This window comes from Mustela nivalis (genome assembly GCF_964662115.1).
Source record: "Mustela nivalis genome assembly, chromosome: 8".
NCBI lineage: Eukaryota > Metazoa > Chordata > Mammalia > Carnivora > Mustelidae > Mustela > Mustela nivalis.
In genome coordinates this window covers 78,675,056-78,688,879 of record NC_139027.1, presented here as the reverse complement: position 1 = coordinate 78,688,879, position 13,824 = coordinate 78,675,056, and the positions used below count along the sequence as shown (strand labels likewise).

General features: G+C 54.2%; 1 protein-coding gene across 1 annotated transcript in view; it reads right to left on the bottom strand.

The window, feature by feature from the left end:
• Nucleotides 1–9,658: 9,658 nt before the first annotated feature.
• Nucleotides 9,659–13,824, bottom strand: part of TTC7A (tetratricopeptide repeat domain 7A) — a 116,133-nt gene continuing 111,967 nt past the window's right edge. The window contains 1 exon segment of the mRNA XM_082747007.1: nucleotides 9,659–11,903. Coding sequence (XP_082603133.1) covers nucleotides 11,682–11,903 — 222 coding nt within the window. The 3' untranslated portion in view covers nucleotides 9,659–11,681.

The window sequence follows — 13,824 nt, the reverse complement described above, 5'->3', positions numbered from 1 at the left end:
TTTAAGACAAAACTAAAATAAATGCTTATATTTTGTGTGGGTTTTTTTTTTTAAGATTTTATTTATTCATTTATTTGAGAGAAAGAGAGGGCGAGAGGGCAAGAGAGCACAAGCAGGGGGAGTGGAGCGGCAGAGGGAAAGGGAGAAGCAGACTCCCCGCCAAGCAGAGAGCCCCACATGGGGCCTGACCCCAGAACCCTGGGATCATGACCCAAGCTGAAGGCAGATGCCCAACAGACTGAGCCACCCAGGCACCCCTATTTTGTTGTATTTTAAAAGGAGAACCACCCCCATCTCTCTTCCCTACCTTATAAGCCTTACAAAAAGGGGTGTTGGAGGCAAAAAAGAAGGTTGTCATCTCACTGAATTTATTCAAATTTCTCATTTGTTGAAGAAACTCCCTGTGTTGCATTCTTTTAGAATAGAAAACAGGTACTTGTTAAGATCAGACGTGTCTCAGGGGTGGTGGCTGATCTGTTCCACTTTGATCAGAAGATGACTGCAGGGCAGAGAGTTCCAAATTTTATTCTCCAAGTGGGTCAGAGTCCCCTGCAGGGTCAGAAAGTAACAGCGGGCATTTCTGACAGAGGGGGTTTTCTCTAGGAAACAGTGGCTCAGGTTGCCCCAGTGCTCAGGGAAGCAGTTAGTTCTAGAAAGTGAGAGAGGTAAGAGGTGGTCTATGTCTGTGTGAGGGCTTGTGGATGAAAAATGAGAGGAACCTCTCATCCCAGCAAGAGGTGTAAGCACAGGGGTACCTCCCTGACAAGAGTGGGAGCCAGGGGCTGGCAGGAACTACCTCTCTGCCTCTGTCTCCCCACTGCTTCTCTCTCAGGCCTGCTTCTCCCTCAGAAGGCCGACATTCACTGCCTCTTCACATGTATAGGTTGTAATGTGGCTGCCTCAGCCTCTCCTCACGTCATTTCCCGAGCCAACACGCTGAAAGAATGTCAGCAGCTCCTCTTGGTTCTAGGTTCCTGGGGGGAGATTTCAGTTGGCCAGCTTGGAACAGGGGTTGGCCCCCAGGCCCTTCAGCTGTGGCCAAGAGGGTCGGGACCCTTGTTGTGGACACAGCTCAGGGCCCCAGATGTGTGGCATGTGTGTAATTGGGGTCGAGGGCAGTTTCTTGGATTCTAGAAGGGAATGAAGACTCCTTGAGAATAAGGAGGGAAGGAAGGAGGTCTTCACCCACCTATAGGAATGGGTTGGAGAGGTTTACAGGGGCTTGGAGGTAAAACCACTGGGGAACAGTCTGCAGGGCCATTTGGATCCCCCTTGCATTTCGTTGTCATTCACCAAGCTTTGCTTTTGGCTCCCGTGACTCTGTCCATCTTTCTGGAGCTGAGGCTACCTCAGCCTGGCCTGTCTTACCAGTCTTGCCATCGGCCTGTAAAACAACCCTCACCCTCCTCTGTGATTCTAGCTGGTGAGACTGTGACTCTACCCTGGGATAACGCAGTGGTGGGAAGAGCAATGTTTTACTTCTTTGGCATATTTCAGTATTTTTTATAGTAATTCCTACAAGGAGGCAGAGGCTTTCCCTAAGAGATCAGAGGAATTCCGGATGGCTTCTTCCTGCCACAGCCCCAAACTGAGATGGTATTTGAAGAGCAGGGCCTCCTTCTATTCTTTCAAGATGGAGAGACTGGACAGACCTGGGTTGACTTTGAGCTTGAGCTCTGAGATTGGGCTGTTCACATCGAGCAACAAGGGCTGTCATGTGCATCAAATGACATGCCCAGAAGGGTTTAGAAAAGCCCTAGAGCATTGCAGATGAAAGGGACCACGGGGTAAATCCTAAGCCCCTCGTCCCTCCCCTATCGACTGCTGTGACCCAGCTTCTCGAGGCCCGTCATGGCTTGCCCGACTATCCTCTGTTCCTCTCCCCTCCCACCCACCCAGCCACATGCAGTTGTACTCTGAATTTGGCTTCATCCAGGGGCCGTGGCTCTTTGTGGCTACAAATCTCTTCTGCTGTTTCCATGTGAAGTTCTCTCTCCATTAAGTCAAAGCATGTCAGAAGCCACAGCGCTGTGGGGGACAGCTCTTCCTCCTCCCTCTGTGCTCTTTCCTTTCTTCCTCACTCCCACTCCACCCCACCCCCATTGCTCTCTGGACCTACAGGGGACCCGCTACACACCTGGAGGCCAAGGGCCACAGGTTGCTTGGGAGCCAGGCCCTGCTTCTGGCACCATCTGTCACCTGCTTCATGCCCCTGACCTCAGTGCAGCACAGAGCTGCCTGGACTCGGGCCCCCAGGCCTGAGATTATTTTGAAAGCCCTGTTCTCTTGAAAACATAGTTCAAAATCTGTAAGGTCAGAATCAGTGGTTCTAAGCTACATTTTAGAATCCCCTGGGGAAACTTTAAAAAAATCTCGGTGCCGGCCCGTTCTCAGACAGATCACATGAAACTCTCGGAGGACTGGATTCAGGCCCAGTACTTTTTTTGTTGATACCTTCCCCCCAGCCCCAGGTGACTCTGATGAGCAGCCAAGATTGAGGGCTGCCTCAAAGACAGTATGAAGGCACCGTCACCGGTGATCCTGTGCGAGGTCCCGGCTGTCTTCCCAACCCTAGAGGTTTAGGAGGAAGACAGGCCCAGCTCTGAAGAAGAGTACTGTATTAGCTTCTGGCCGAGGCCTGAGGGGAGAGGATGGCACAGGCCCTGGTCAGTCTGGGTAAAGTTAGTATCAGAGTGTCTTTGGGTAGAGCTTGTTCTGGGTAGAACGGACCACAGGAGCCTTGAACCCTGGCACCTCTTACCAGCCTGACTCTGGGCAGGTCTCCTCACAGACCTTTGTTTTTGGCCAAGGGCAGGGTTGCAGGCATACAGAGCCTGTGGGTTGCCCAAAGGGTGGGTTTGGGCTTCTAGATTCAGGATCACAAGGGCTGGGTGGGCTTGTGGGGACCAGTGCCAGAAACACAAAGCCTGGTCTGGCCTCTCTGCAGCCTCCCCAGAGAAGAGACGATCCTGGATGGCAGGAGGAGCCAAGTCTATAACCGTGGAAGCTGGGAAGTTAGGGATGATGAATTAGCAAGGGAGGGGTGAGAGATGGGACCCGGAAGTTGGGAAAGAAGTATAGCCAGAGGTAGGGGAAGCCCAGGGGGAGAACCTGTTAACCACACCCTTGGCCAAATCAGTGCTCAGGAAAACGTGTTACCCTCCTGGAGAGTGGTGGGGGTTCAGAGAGGCCCAGCCAGCAGCTGAGGAGGTAGCAGTGTGGCTGCTCTTTGTGGGAATGTGGCTTACTGCCTGAGAACTGTAGACCGGATGGTGGGCCCAGGCCCATCGACGCTGCATCTCTGGTCACAGGAGTGGGCTAGGCAGGGACAGGAGGCGGGGATTGACAAGGCATTCCATTCACCCAGGTGGAACTGAGAGGCCTAGAAGCAGGGCAGGGTGGGACAGCAAGGCGGTGTGCTGAGAGATGTTTGGGTCACAGTTGGAGCTCAGGGCTTGATGAGGGCTGGCCATTGCTCCCTCATCCTTTTTCAGAAGTCCCAGAGCTCAGAGGTCCTGCCTGGCAACGAACCTCTTAAGGTACATTCTTCTTAAAGAGAAAGGAAGTTGCTGGGGAATCCCATGTTCAACAGGGCCAGAGAGGACACTTGGAAGCATGCCAGGCAGCGTCATGCCTGCTGAGGCTTCAAATCCCCACCCCGTCCCGGGCTGGACATGGGCTCTGGGTTGCAGAGTACCCCTGAGCCCACATGCCCAACCCTGTGCCTCAGGGAGCTTTCACCAAACTGTCTGCCTTAGTTTCCTGTGTCTTTTCCCATAGACTTTGTTGCCTCAAACAACACAGACTTACTGTCTTATGGTTCTAGAGGTGAGAAGTCTCCAATCGGTCTCATTGGGCTCAAGTCAGGATGTTGGCAGGGTTCGTTCCAGAAGGAGCCTCCTCTGAGAGGCTCTGGGGGAAAAATGGTCTCCTTGTCTTTTTCAGTTTCTAGAGACCATCCACCTTCCTTTGCTCATGGCTTCTTCCTCAAATCACTCTACACTCCTGTTCCCAGCACAACCACTCCTGGCTCCAACCGTCCTGCTTTCCTTTCGTGAGGATCCCTGTGATTGTATTGGGTTCACCTAGATGATCCAGAAAATCTCCCTTTCTCAGGGCCCTTAATCATGTTTGTAGAGCCCCTTTACCGCGTGGGAGAAGAGGGTGCCTGGCTGGCTCAGTCTGTAGGGCAAGGGGCTCTTGATCTTGGGGTTGTGAATTCAAGCCCCACGTTGGGTGTAGGGATTGCCTAAAGAAATAAACATTAAAAATCTTTAAAAAAGAAAAAAAAAAAACATGTAGGAGAACATATTCCCAGGTTCTGGGGATTAGGACAGAGACAACTTTGTGGGGGACATTATTCATACCTTCACAGCATCTATCTAACCTGTAGCTGGGATAAGGGAGTGAGGCATTCTTCTGCCAGAAATACTCCCCGCACCCGCCCTTGGTGTGCTAATTCCAAGCACCCTCCCCCATCTTCCTAACTGGGGTAGGTGCCTCTTATTAATGCCCCAGCAGTCCTTCAAATACTTGCCTGAGGCCAGCATTGGACTGTGGGCTCCGGGATCATAGAGTCGGGACCTACTGGGCATCAGGGAATTTCCCGGTGCCTGGCACAGCATTAGCAGTTAGTAGGTGCTCATTGAATATGCCATGTGCTCCAAGACACACAATTATCCTCTAGGAGATGGACAGGCTTGTATAAACTATATTATGGAAGTTCCTTTGATTATTTTGGACCACAAAGAATTATTCAGCGAATGGCCATTAGCCTGAATAACCTTAGTTGTTGCTGGTTTTGGGTACTGACAGAAGTCATCTGATGAAATAAGTTTTTAAAAAAGAGGAGGTAAAGAAATTGAGTACTGATTTAGAAGTTCTTCCTGGAGGTTTGATAATAAGTTTTCAGGTGTTAGATGTTATAAACAAGCTCTCTCTAGATCACTTAAGAGGTACTTGTGTTAAAAGTTGCATTATGGGAAGTGGGATTGGGTGGGGCGGGGGGGGGTCTCTTCTAGTGTTTTACAAGTGTTACTTCTAACTCCAGATAGAATTTCCAGTTAGAATTTCCAGGGGCCACATTATTCCAGTATTTTAAAAGCACCCTATATTTTATTTGTTTTAATTCTAGCATAGTTAACATAGTGTTTTTGTTTTTTAGAGAAAGAGAGAGAGAATGAACACGTGGGGAGGAGGGTGAGAGAGAGAGAGGGAGAAGCAGACTCTCTGCTGAGCAGGGAGCTTGATGCGGGACTCCACCCCAAGACCCCAAGATCATGACCTGAGCCGAAGGCAGACACTTCACCAACTGAGATCTCCAGGTGCCCCAACATATAATATAACCCCAACAGTGTTTTATTAGTTTCAGGTATAGTCAAAGTGCCCAGGCTTAAATAACTTATATGGACATGAAAACGAAGTTTCTGGAAAATTGTGTCCAATGATCCATGTATCTACAATGCAGGTGAAGATCCTAATGGCGAAGATGCTTATTTTTACACTAATTTGTAGAGTAGGATTAAATACACATGTAAATTTATGAAGAAGTTAAAATGGTTTGGGACCAACTGCAGGCCCTTGAGCAGCCACAGGAGACTCGGGAGGGCTGCGGCCCTCTGCCGAGCTTCTGCCTTAGCCACCCTCAGGGTAAAGCGCTGGGATGGCATGGGGGTTAGGTGAGAGGGAAAGCTAAGGTCAGCCTGTGGGAGGAGACAAGCTGGCCTTGCTCCGAATTTCTACCCCAAGTCTTCCAGGAGCAGGAGAGCCTCCCTAGAGTCCAGAGGGTCCCACTCGTGAGGGCACATGTAGGCACAGCTGAGGCCAAGTGTGTGGGGATGGGGACAGCCCTCAGGAAGAATAATCCCCCGGGGCCTGTGCCTGCCTGATTGTTCTGCCAAGCGATAGTGTCCCCTACCGGGATGGTGAAAGGTGGGCAGTGGGGAAGAGATGCTTCGGGAAGGTATGGGAATTGGGTCCTGAAGAAGGAGGGGTACAGAGTGAGCCCCCGCAGGTATTCTGGGAAGAGGACTTGCAGGGGTGGAGCAGCTGTGGGGGTGGGGCACGAGTCTTTGAAGCCACAGGAGACTTTACAGAGGCACAGAAGGAAGAAGGAAGGAAGAGAAAGAGAGCAAAGCCGAGGGAAAGTGCTGCTCCAAGCTAAGAGAAGCTGTCTGGATGCAGGACAGTGCCCTGGCCCCAGCTCCCCTCTGTGACACACCCCCAGCTTGCATGGGGCCAGGCCCCCGAAGCCCCTGCACTCTTGGCAGGGTGCTTCTCAAGGCAGCCCTTGGGGAGTGGGAGCAGTGTGGGAGGACACCACCCACAGCCACTGAGCCCTGGCCCTTGGTTGGGGGGCAGGTAGTGAGCCTTGGGCCCCTGGGCACAAGACCAGCGTGCAAGGGAACCTCTAACGGCCTCTTTCTTCCTCTGCCCTCCCCACCAGCCGAAGTGATTAAGATCAGTTACAGATGGGGAGTCTTGACATCAGAGTCAGGCTGTTGGAGCTGGAAAGTTTGCTCGGGATGGAACGGAGCGCTAGTGCCTCCACCATCTTTTGGCCCTTCAGAGGAGGGGGGAAAGTGGGCTTCCCTCTTTCTTTCTGAGAGCTCTGTCTTCAGGAAGATTCACCTGCTCTTCATTCTTGCTCCATGCCCCTCCCCACCAGCTGCCTTCCCTACACCCCCTCACCCAGGGCTTCTCCTCCCCCACCCACTGCTTCCCCCTTCCACCATCCCACACTCCTATTACAGAGGCCAGACACCCTGCAGCCTTTAGCAATGTCAGTGTCCCGAAAGGCAAAGAGAGGCAAAAGGAAACAAAAGAGACAGAACAACCAAGGGGAGTACCTGGACTGGGGCTGGAGGAAAACAATGCTCCGAAGAACACGATCAACCAATGGGCATATGGATGGGACAGAGGATAAAAGAGCAGGTCAGTGTCAAATCTGGCATCAAGTCCTGCATCAGGCTCCTTGCTCAGCCGGGAGTCTGCTTCTCCCTCTCCCACTACCTGCTGCTCTCCCTGCTTGTGCGAGCATTCTCTCTCTTTGACAAATAAATAAAAGCTTTAAAACAAAGTCCACAATGACAGTTAAGGGAGAAAGAGAATCAGAGAGTGAGTGAGAACAGGAGAACAGTGACAGTCTGGGGACCACCCTCTCCCCCACCATGTCACATGGTCCCGGCAGGCAGGGCAGTGGCATCACATGGCCCGCACACAGCTCCTGTGGCGAGTCCGTCATGTTTCCGGGCCGCCTGGCATCTTTTGAACCCTCTTGCTATTTGGGGACGTTCCAGCCTCTTGAGGGACCTCCACTTAAGGAGAGTCCTCTCTGGCCGCAGAAGGGCGACAGCAGCAGGATGACTGAGCATCACTCCTTCCTCCTCACCAAAGCCGGGGCCCAAGCCTTCAGCCAGTGGGGTGAGGCTGTGGCACCCCACACCTACATCACCCCCTTTAATGCTGCAGTAGAGGCCCCCCCCCCCATGATGCACATTTCCATGGACTTCAGAGGGACCAGCATGCTGCTTCGGGGACAGGCACTTCCTGTGGCTCTCCCTCAAGGGTCCATGAGTCGGTGCTGTGCCGGGTCCTCAGAAGGGGGCCAGTGGCCAGAGCACTGGCTCTGTAGGCCAGGACCTAGGTTCTCGGGCACCGTGACCTCTCTTCCTTTCATGGGGACCAAACCCACCTCCCATGGTGGTTGACTACCAAAGGAGCAACATGACAAGTATGTACATTGTCGAGTGCAAGGAGAGTATTACTAAAGGCTGCCACTTTCTTGCTAAGAGATGAGCCAGTTCAGAGCAGAGTTATGCCTTTGAGCCCAGCCTGGTTTCTGATGCCATCAGAGAAGCCAGATTGTGGCTGCTTTGGCCCCAGGTCCATGCCCCACAGTTACTGTTCTCGGGCTCCTGGAAGCACCCCTTGTCTCTCTCTGGGAGCGACCTCCAGGGGTCTCTGTCCTTTGCAACTGGAACAGTCTGATAAAAATTCCAAGGAATTTCTGGCAGGGGACAGACAGGATACTCTCTCCATCACCACCTTCCTAGCCTCCACAGTCCTTCAGGTTGGCACCGTGGGGGTTGGTCCCACAGGTCGCTCATGTGTAAGGCTCCCTGATTATGGGCTGCCATCGGGAGCTGGCAGCATGGGCTGGGGGAGGTTTGTTTAGTTGGAAGCTTCCCAAGGCTGAGAAATATTTGCATGGTGATGACATCCGAGGGCCCGGTGGGGGAGCGAATGCAACAATGAGCTCTTTGGTATCAGAAAGGAGTCTGGGTGTTGGTGGCTGAAATTCCATTCATATTTATGCCTGTAGATAAACACTATTAATACTGAAGGGCTGTGTCCCAGAGCCTGCCAGGGGTGCTGGAGGTCCATGGGGGCGACTATGCAATCCTGAGTCTTGTCCCCAGACCGTAGCCCTTGTTCTGGCACCATGGATGGGAGTGTGTGTGTGTGTGTGTGTACACGACTATGCAATCCTGAGTCTTGTCCCCAGACCGTGTGTGTGTGTGTGTGTGTGTGTGTGTGTGTGTACACGTACGTATGTACGTACGTATGTACAAGGGGAGGTCTGCAGATGGGAACTGGGGGTCAGGAAACGCTCGAGTCTCCACTTACTGCCTGACTCTCTAACATCTGACCAACCTTGGTCAGCTTGTGTCCGGAGTAGGAAGGCCTCCCCTCCCTTTCTCCATTCTCTTCTTTGTAGGGTGAGCTTTCTAGACCTTTCTCCAGGACTGGGGCACGAGGTGATGCTATGTGTGGCCTCAGGCAGTCTTGGTCACTGCAAGGGTCCTCAAGCTGGTGGTGAGGGTGTGAAAGTAGTAACATGATACCAATTGTTTAATCACTGCAGACTGAATGTGTTTTCCTAAAGCATCACAGTGAAAGGGAAGTTGGGCCCCCACCAGCTCCAAAAAAGGCCCTTCCTCCCTTGAACAGCAATGCTGTCCCCACAAGAATAGAGCTGAGGGTGAGGGCGGAGGAGGCAGGACCTCCATGAGGCCATGGGAGTGGGAAGTTCTCGCCTGTGCCAGGAGAGAATGGTACCCACTCTCTTCCAAGTGAGTGGCTGCAGCTCTGGGGGTGCACCTGATGATCCCAGGGGGCACACAAAGAAAACAGAGCTTCTCTGCAAACCCCAGTCCTCCTTCCAGATTGTGATGCATGTTTCTTTGATACGGGGTATACTGGCATGGGTGTGACGTGTTTTAGGAGTGCACTGGCATGGACTTCACGGCGAGGTGGCTGGTCAGGCCGCATGCAGCGGGCACCCTCGGCACGCAGCTCTCTCTGGGTACTTCTCCTCCAGGTACCCAAGATGCGCCACCCGCAGTGCCCACAGGCAGCGGGAGGCTCAGGCCCACGGGAGGTACAGTGGCAGGCGGAGGGGAAGCTTACTCCGGAGGCCCCACCCAGACCCCCCCACTGCCTCCTTCCAGTCCCCTCCAGGCTTCAGCACCTGCCTAACATGCCCCCCCCATCTCCCCCTGCTCCCACCAGTCTCTTCCCGGGCCCCTCCCCGCTTCCTCCTCCCCACCCCTCCCCACTCATGGCTTCTCAGGCCTCTCTTCCTGCAACACTCCCTCCTCACTAAGCACTCAAAGCCTGTTCTGGGATACCTATTGGAGGAAATGAACACACTGCATTCCTTCCAAGGATCTCTTTATTCCAGACCTTTATTCAAATTGCCCACAACTTGGCCCAACCCTCAGAGGATTCCTCCAGAGTAATGCTGCCAGCAGAAATGCATTTGGTGCCTGTCCTGTGACCAATAGCCAACTACTAATCTTTGGGCATCCCGAGACAGATCATTTGCATCTCTCGTTAGGTTTTTTTCTAACAGAATTTCAGAATAAAAATAGATCTCTATCATATATATATCTATATATCTATATTTATACACACACACAGAGACAGAGATCCTTCAACCAAGCAGTGAAGGCTCTGGTGTCCTCTGCTGTGTCCCTTGTGGTGCGGGGAACCAGGAGGGGGCAGGCCCTCTCTGGGAGGCACCCGGGGGTGCACAGTGCTGAGCCAGTGTGGTGAGGAGGGTGGGTATCCGACAGCCCCTTCTCCCTGAGGAGCAGACTGGGCAATGACGAGCAGGACAGCCCTCATCCCATCTTTCCACACACCTTAAGATGAGAGAGACGTACCAGATGGAGCTTTAAAAGTAAAACCCAAAGTGCAGATAAAAAAGGAATTTCCTGATAAGGCCACCCCACCCCACGCCACCCCAGGGGGCGGAGTAACTTCTTGGGGAGAATTCCAAGACCATCATGCAGCAGGGCTGGGGGAACCAGGGCAGATACCCACCCACCAGCTCCAGGTCCCCGGCTGACAGAGATCTGCTCTGTCCCCTGCACTGGTCTCTGACTACAGTCCTCACTGGGCCTCAGGCACCGGGGGACCAAATGGCCTGTAGTGGAAATGGACTGTGGATGAGAGGTACTGGGGTCAGTCCCAGAGACTGCCCACCTGCATATTATTATCTCAGAGGGTTCTGCATTGTACCCATTGCCCAGAAACCCAAGGCCTGAAGGAGTAAGTTGATACAAAGTGTGAGGAAGAACTGGGTCCAGCTGCCATGTTTATATCCTAGGGTCTACAGCCTAGGGCTTAAGGAGGCCGCTTGGGCTGGGGCATGGTTCCAGAAAGATATGCATGGCAGAAATGGGAGGGGAGTTAGGGCCGGTGCTCAGTGCCTCTGGCCAGACACCAGAGGCCCAAAAGGCACTTGACAGCAGAGAGGAAGAGCAGTGGGGCCCAACCGGCCTCATGGGGTAAAGAGGAGCATCCTGTAATAGCTCAAACCTGGGAGAGGAACCCAGAGATCCCATCTTCTTCCCACTTGCCAGCAGAATCTTCAAGCTCTGAGTGCCTGAGGCAAGACCTGAGTTACCTAAAACTCAGTCCTGAGACTGGGGCTGAGATCAGGGCCCTAGGGCTTCCCAGGCACAGAGGCACAGGTAGAGGTGAAGTTCAGCTGTGAGGCTCCCCAACCTGTGCTCTCAGGGAGCAAGTCTGGTCACCAAGACTCTAAGTCACTTAGGGTTCAAGCAGACATCTCCCAAGGCACTGAGCTAGGAACTGGGGAAAACCCTCTTGACCTAGTCAGAGAGCAGTTTGTGGGGTTCATCTTTGGTGATGAAGATCAGGGAGCTGAAGTTCGAGGCCAACACCTCTGCACAGTCACTGGGCAACCCAGGATTGGGGATGTGGAGGGTGGCAGGTGTACTATGGGAGCTTCTAGACAGTGGGGGGAAGTGCTTAGGAGACCCAGACCCTTATTGCACATTGAGATGATGCATAGACACTCTGGGGCAGATGCTCCCTTGCTGATGTGACTTCCCAGCTACTTCCTTCCTCATAAATGCCACGAAGGTGGTCTGAATCCCAAGGAGCAAGGGATTTGCTTTCGATGCAAATCTGGTCTACTGGGCTCCAGATGAGCAGCTCCCAGACCCAGCTGGCCCTGGAGGGAAAGCAGGACTGGAGTGGGGGAGGCGAGGAGAACTAGGGCTGCAGCCTGCGGACGTGTTCCCTAGAGATGTATTTCCCTGAGGCCCCACGCCTCCCCTGTCCTGTGCTCCCTGCTGCCTGCCTGTGTCCGCCTGCCTCCCGCCCCTTAGGGCAGCTCCCTCCCACCCTGCCACTGCAGTGCCAGGTCACAGCTCTCTGGGGATGATGGAGAAGGGCAGCACCGGGCTGCTGGCCTCCAGCTCAAGGGCAGTGAGGAAGCAGTCGACAGCAGCCTCGCTCTGGCCCTGGGCCTGTAGCACCTCGCCCAGGCCCTGCCAGGCCTCATGGCAGGTGCTCTGCCTCTCCACAGCGTCCCGCAGCACCTTCTGGGCCAGACTCTTGTGGCCCAGCCGACTCAGCATCAGACCCTGGGGGGGCAAGCACAGGGCAAGGTTAGTGAGGGCGCCCTGTGGCAGGAGCATCCTGGCCATCAGGGCAAGGGGGCAGCTCAGCCACCAGCGAGAGGGCTCAGTGTCTCAGCCTTGGGAACCATCAAGTGACCGTTGTCGTTAACCCATGCAAATTGTACCTGTCCCCGCCCTAGCCCCCCGGATCACCCACCATGGGAGCTCCGTCCCTCCCAGCCTTGAGGATGAGCTTTCAAGTCAGCTGACCCAACTGTGTGCCTGCCCATTATAACTGGGGATGCTGGCAAGTTCCCTCTCTCTGGTCTTCCGTTTCCTCAGCTCTTTAAGTGGGAAAGACCGCAGTGCCCACCTTAGGGTTGTCAAGTTCGCACGAGTCAGTGTATGGAAAGCACTCGAAGAACACTGTCTGGCATGTGTGAGCTCTCAGTCAGTGGGTCTCTCACCCCGAGGCCTTGCTGCTACCCTGTGGAGCCACCCTTCCCCCCAGGGGTGTGGAGGAATGTGTGCGGCAGGCTTCAGACTCTACAACCTGAAGGCAGAACCTTAAGCTTATGAGTGTGTGTTGGGGGGAGGGGGGCACAGCTCTTTGGCCTGCATCAGCAGTGGTCTTGGTGGGACATCTGGGTCCTGGGACCTACGGCCCATCCCAGCCCGGCCTGGCAGGTGAGGGTCACAGGAGGGCGTTTTCTGGGTAGGACAGGCTCTGGTAGACGAATCAGGGGTGGCTAGGAAGCTTGGTGCTGCTGTTTGTCTTTAACAACCCTGCTGGCAGAGAGAGGAAGTGACAGGAATTGTCACAGAAGTTTGGGAAGTGAAACTGGGATGGTGTCCCTTCTGTGTCCTCTTTCACTCATACTGGGGAAGGGTGCAGGGAGGTGGGAGGACAGGATAGTGAGTAAGGGGTGGGGGACCAGGACCCCCCTTTGGCCCCCAGTCCCAGAAGGGCTGCTTTGCTCCATCCCACTGATCTGTGTCCTAGCCCTTAAATGCAGCATGGGATGGCAGGGCCCACAGTGTGCTGACACGGGGGTGTTGGGGGGAGGCTCCACTCATTCAAAGACGTGAGGTAAAGCCTAACACTGACTTCCTGGACAGGCGGGGGCTGGGCTGGGGGAGAGGAGCTGCCTTCTATGTTCCTGGAGCCCCCCCTCGGGCGCCCGCCCACTGATGGCCATGTACATTTTTAGCTGGAACATTTTCCTCCTCACCACGCTCCTCAGAGTTAGGCCCTCTGTTGCTATGGAGACCCACCGGGAAAGATGCACATGCCCGATTTCCTAAAGTCCTCTGAGGCTTGGAACACAACCAGCGAGGCAAGAGTAAAAGACGGCACTCAGGCAGCCCTAGGCAAAGCCTCTCCCTCTCCCAAGGTGCTGGCCGTGGTCCTGGGGGGTGGGGACAGAGAAGGAAGGGGTAGTGATCTTCATCTCACCTCTTCAAGACAGGACAAAGCTGTCCCCGGGGAGCCCCATGGATGGGGTGGAGGGCAAGGGAGCTAAGGCAGGGCGGGCCCGGCCAGGAGCCATGCTGACTCAGGGCCGCCGGGGAGTGGAGGGCAGCGCCCAGTCTGGCCAGCAGGGCCCTGGGCCAAGCTGTGTTGCCGGCATGGCCTGGGAGCTGGACCCTGAGCAGCAACCAATGGAACAGGGCCCACAGGGAGGAGGGAAGGCGGGCGAGACGACGGGCCGCCAGACACCAAAATTAAGCACCAAAAATGGAAGGTTTGCGCCCTGGGAGTCCTGCCCATGAAGGAGCAAGAGAGGACAGATGCGAAGGCCAGCGGGGCCTCATGGTGTGGGGGCGGGGCCACTGTGGGGTTTACATACTCAGTTTTCTAGATCAAGCTTCCACGGGAGATTCTGTTTGAAAAGAGGGCTCTACCGCTAAAAAGGAGTTCAAAAAACCCTGATCTCCAGCGGTG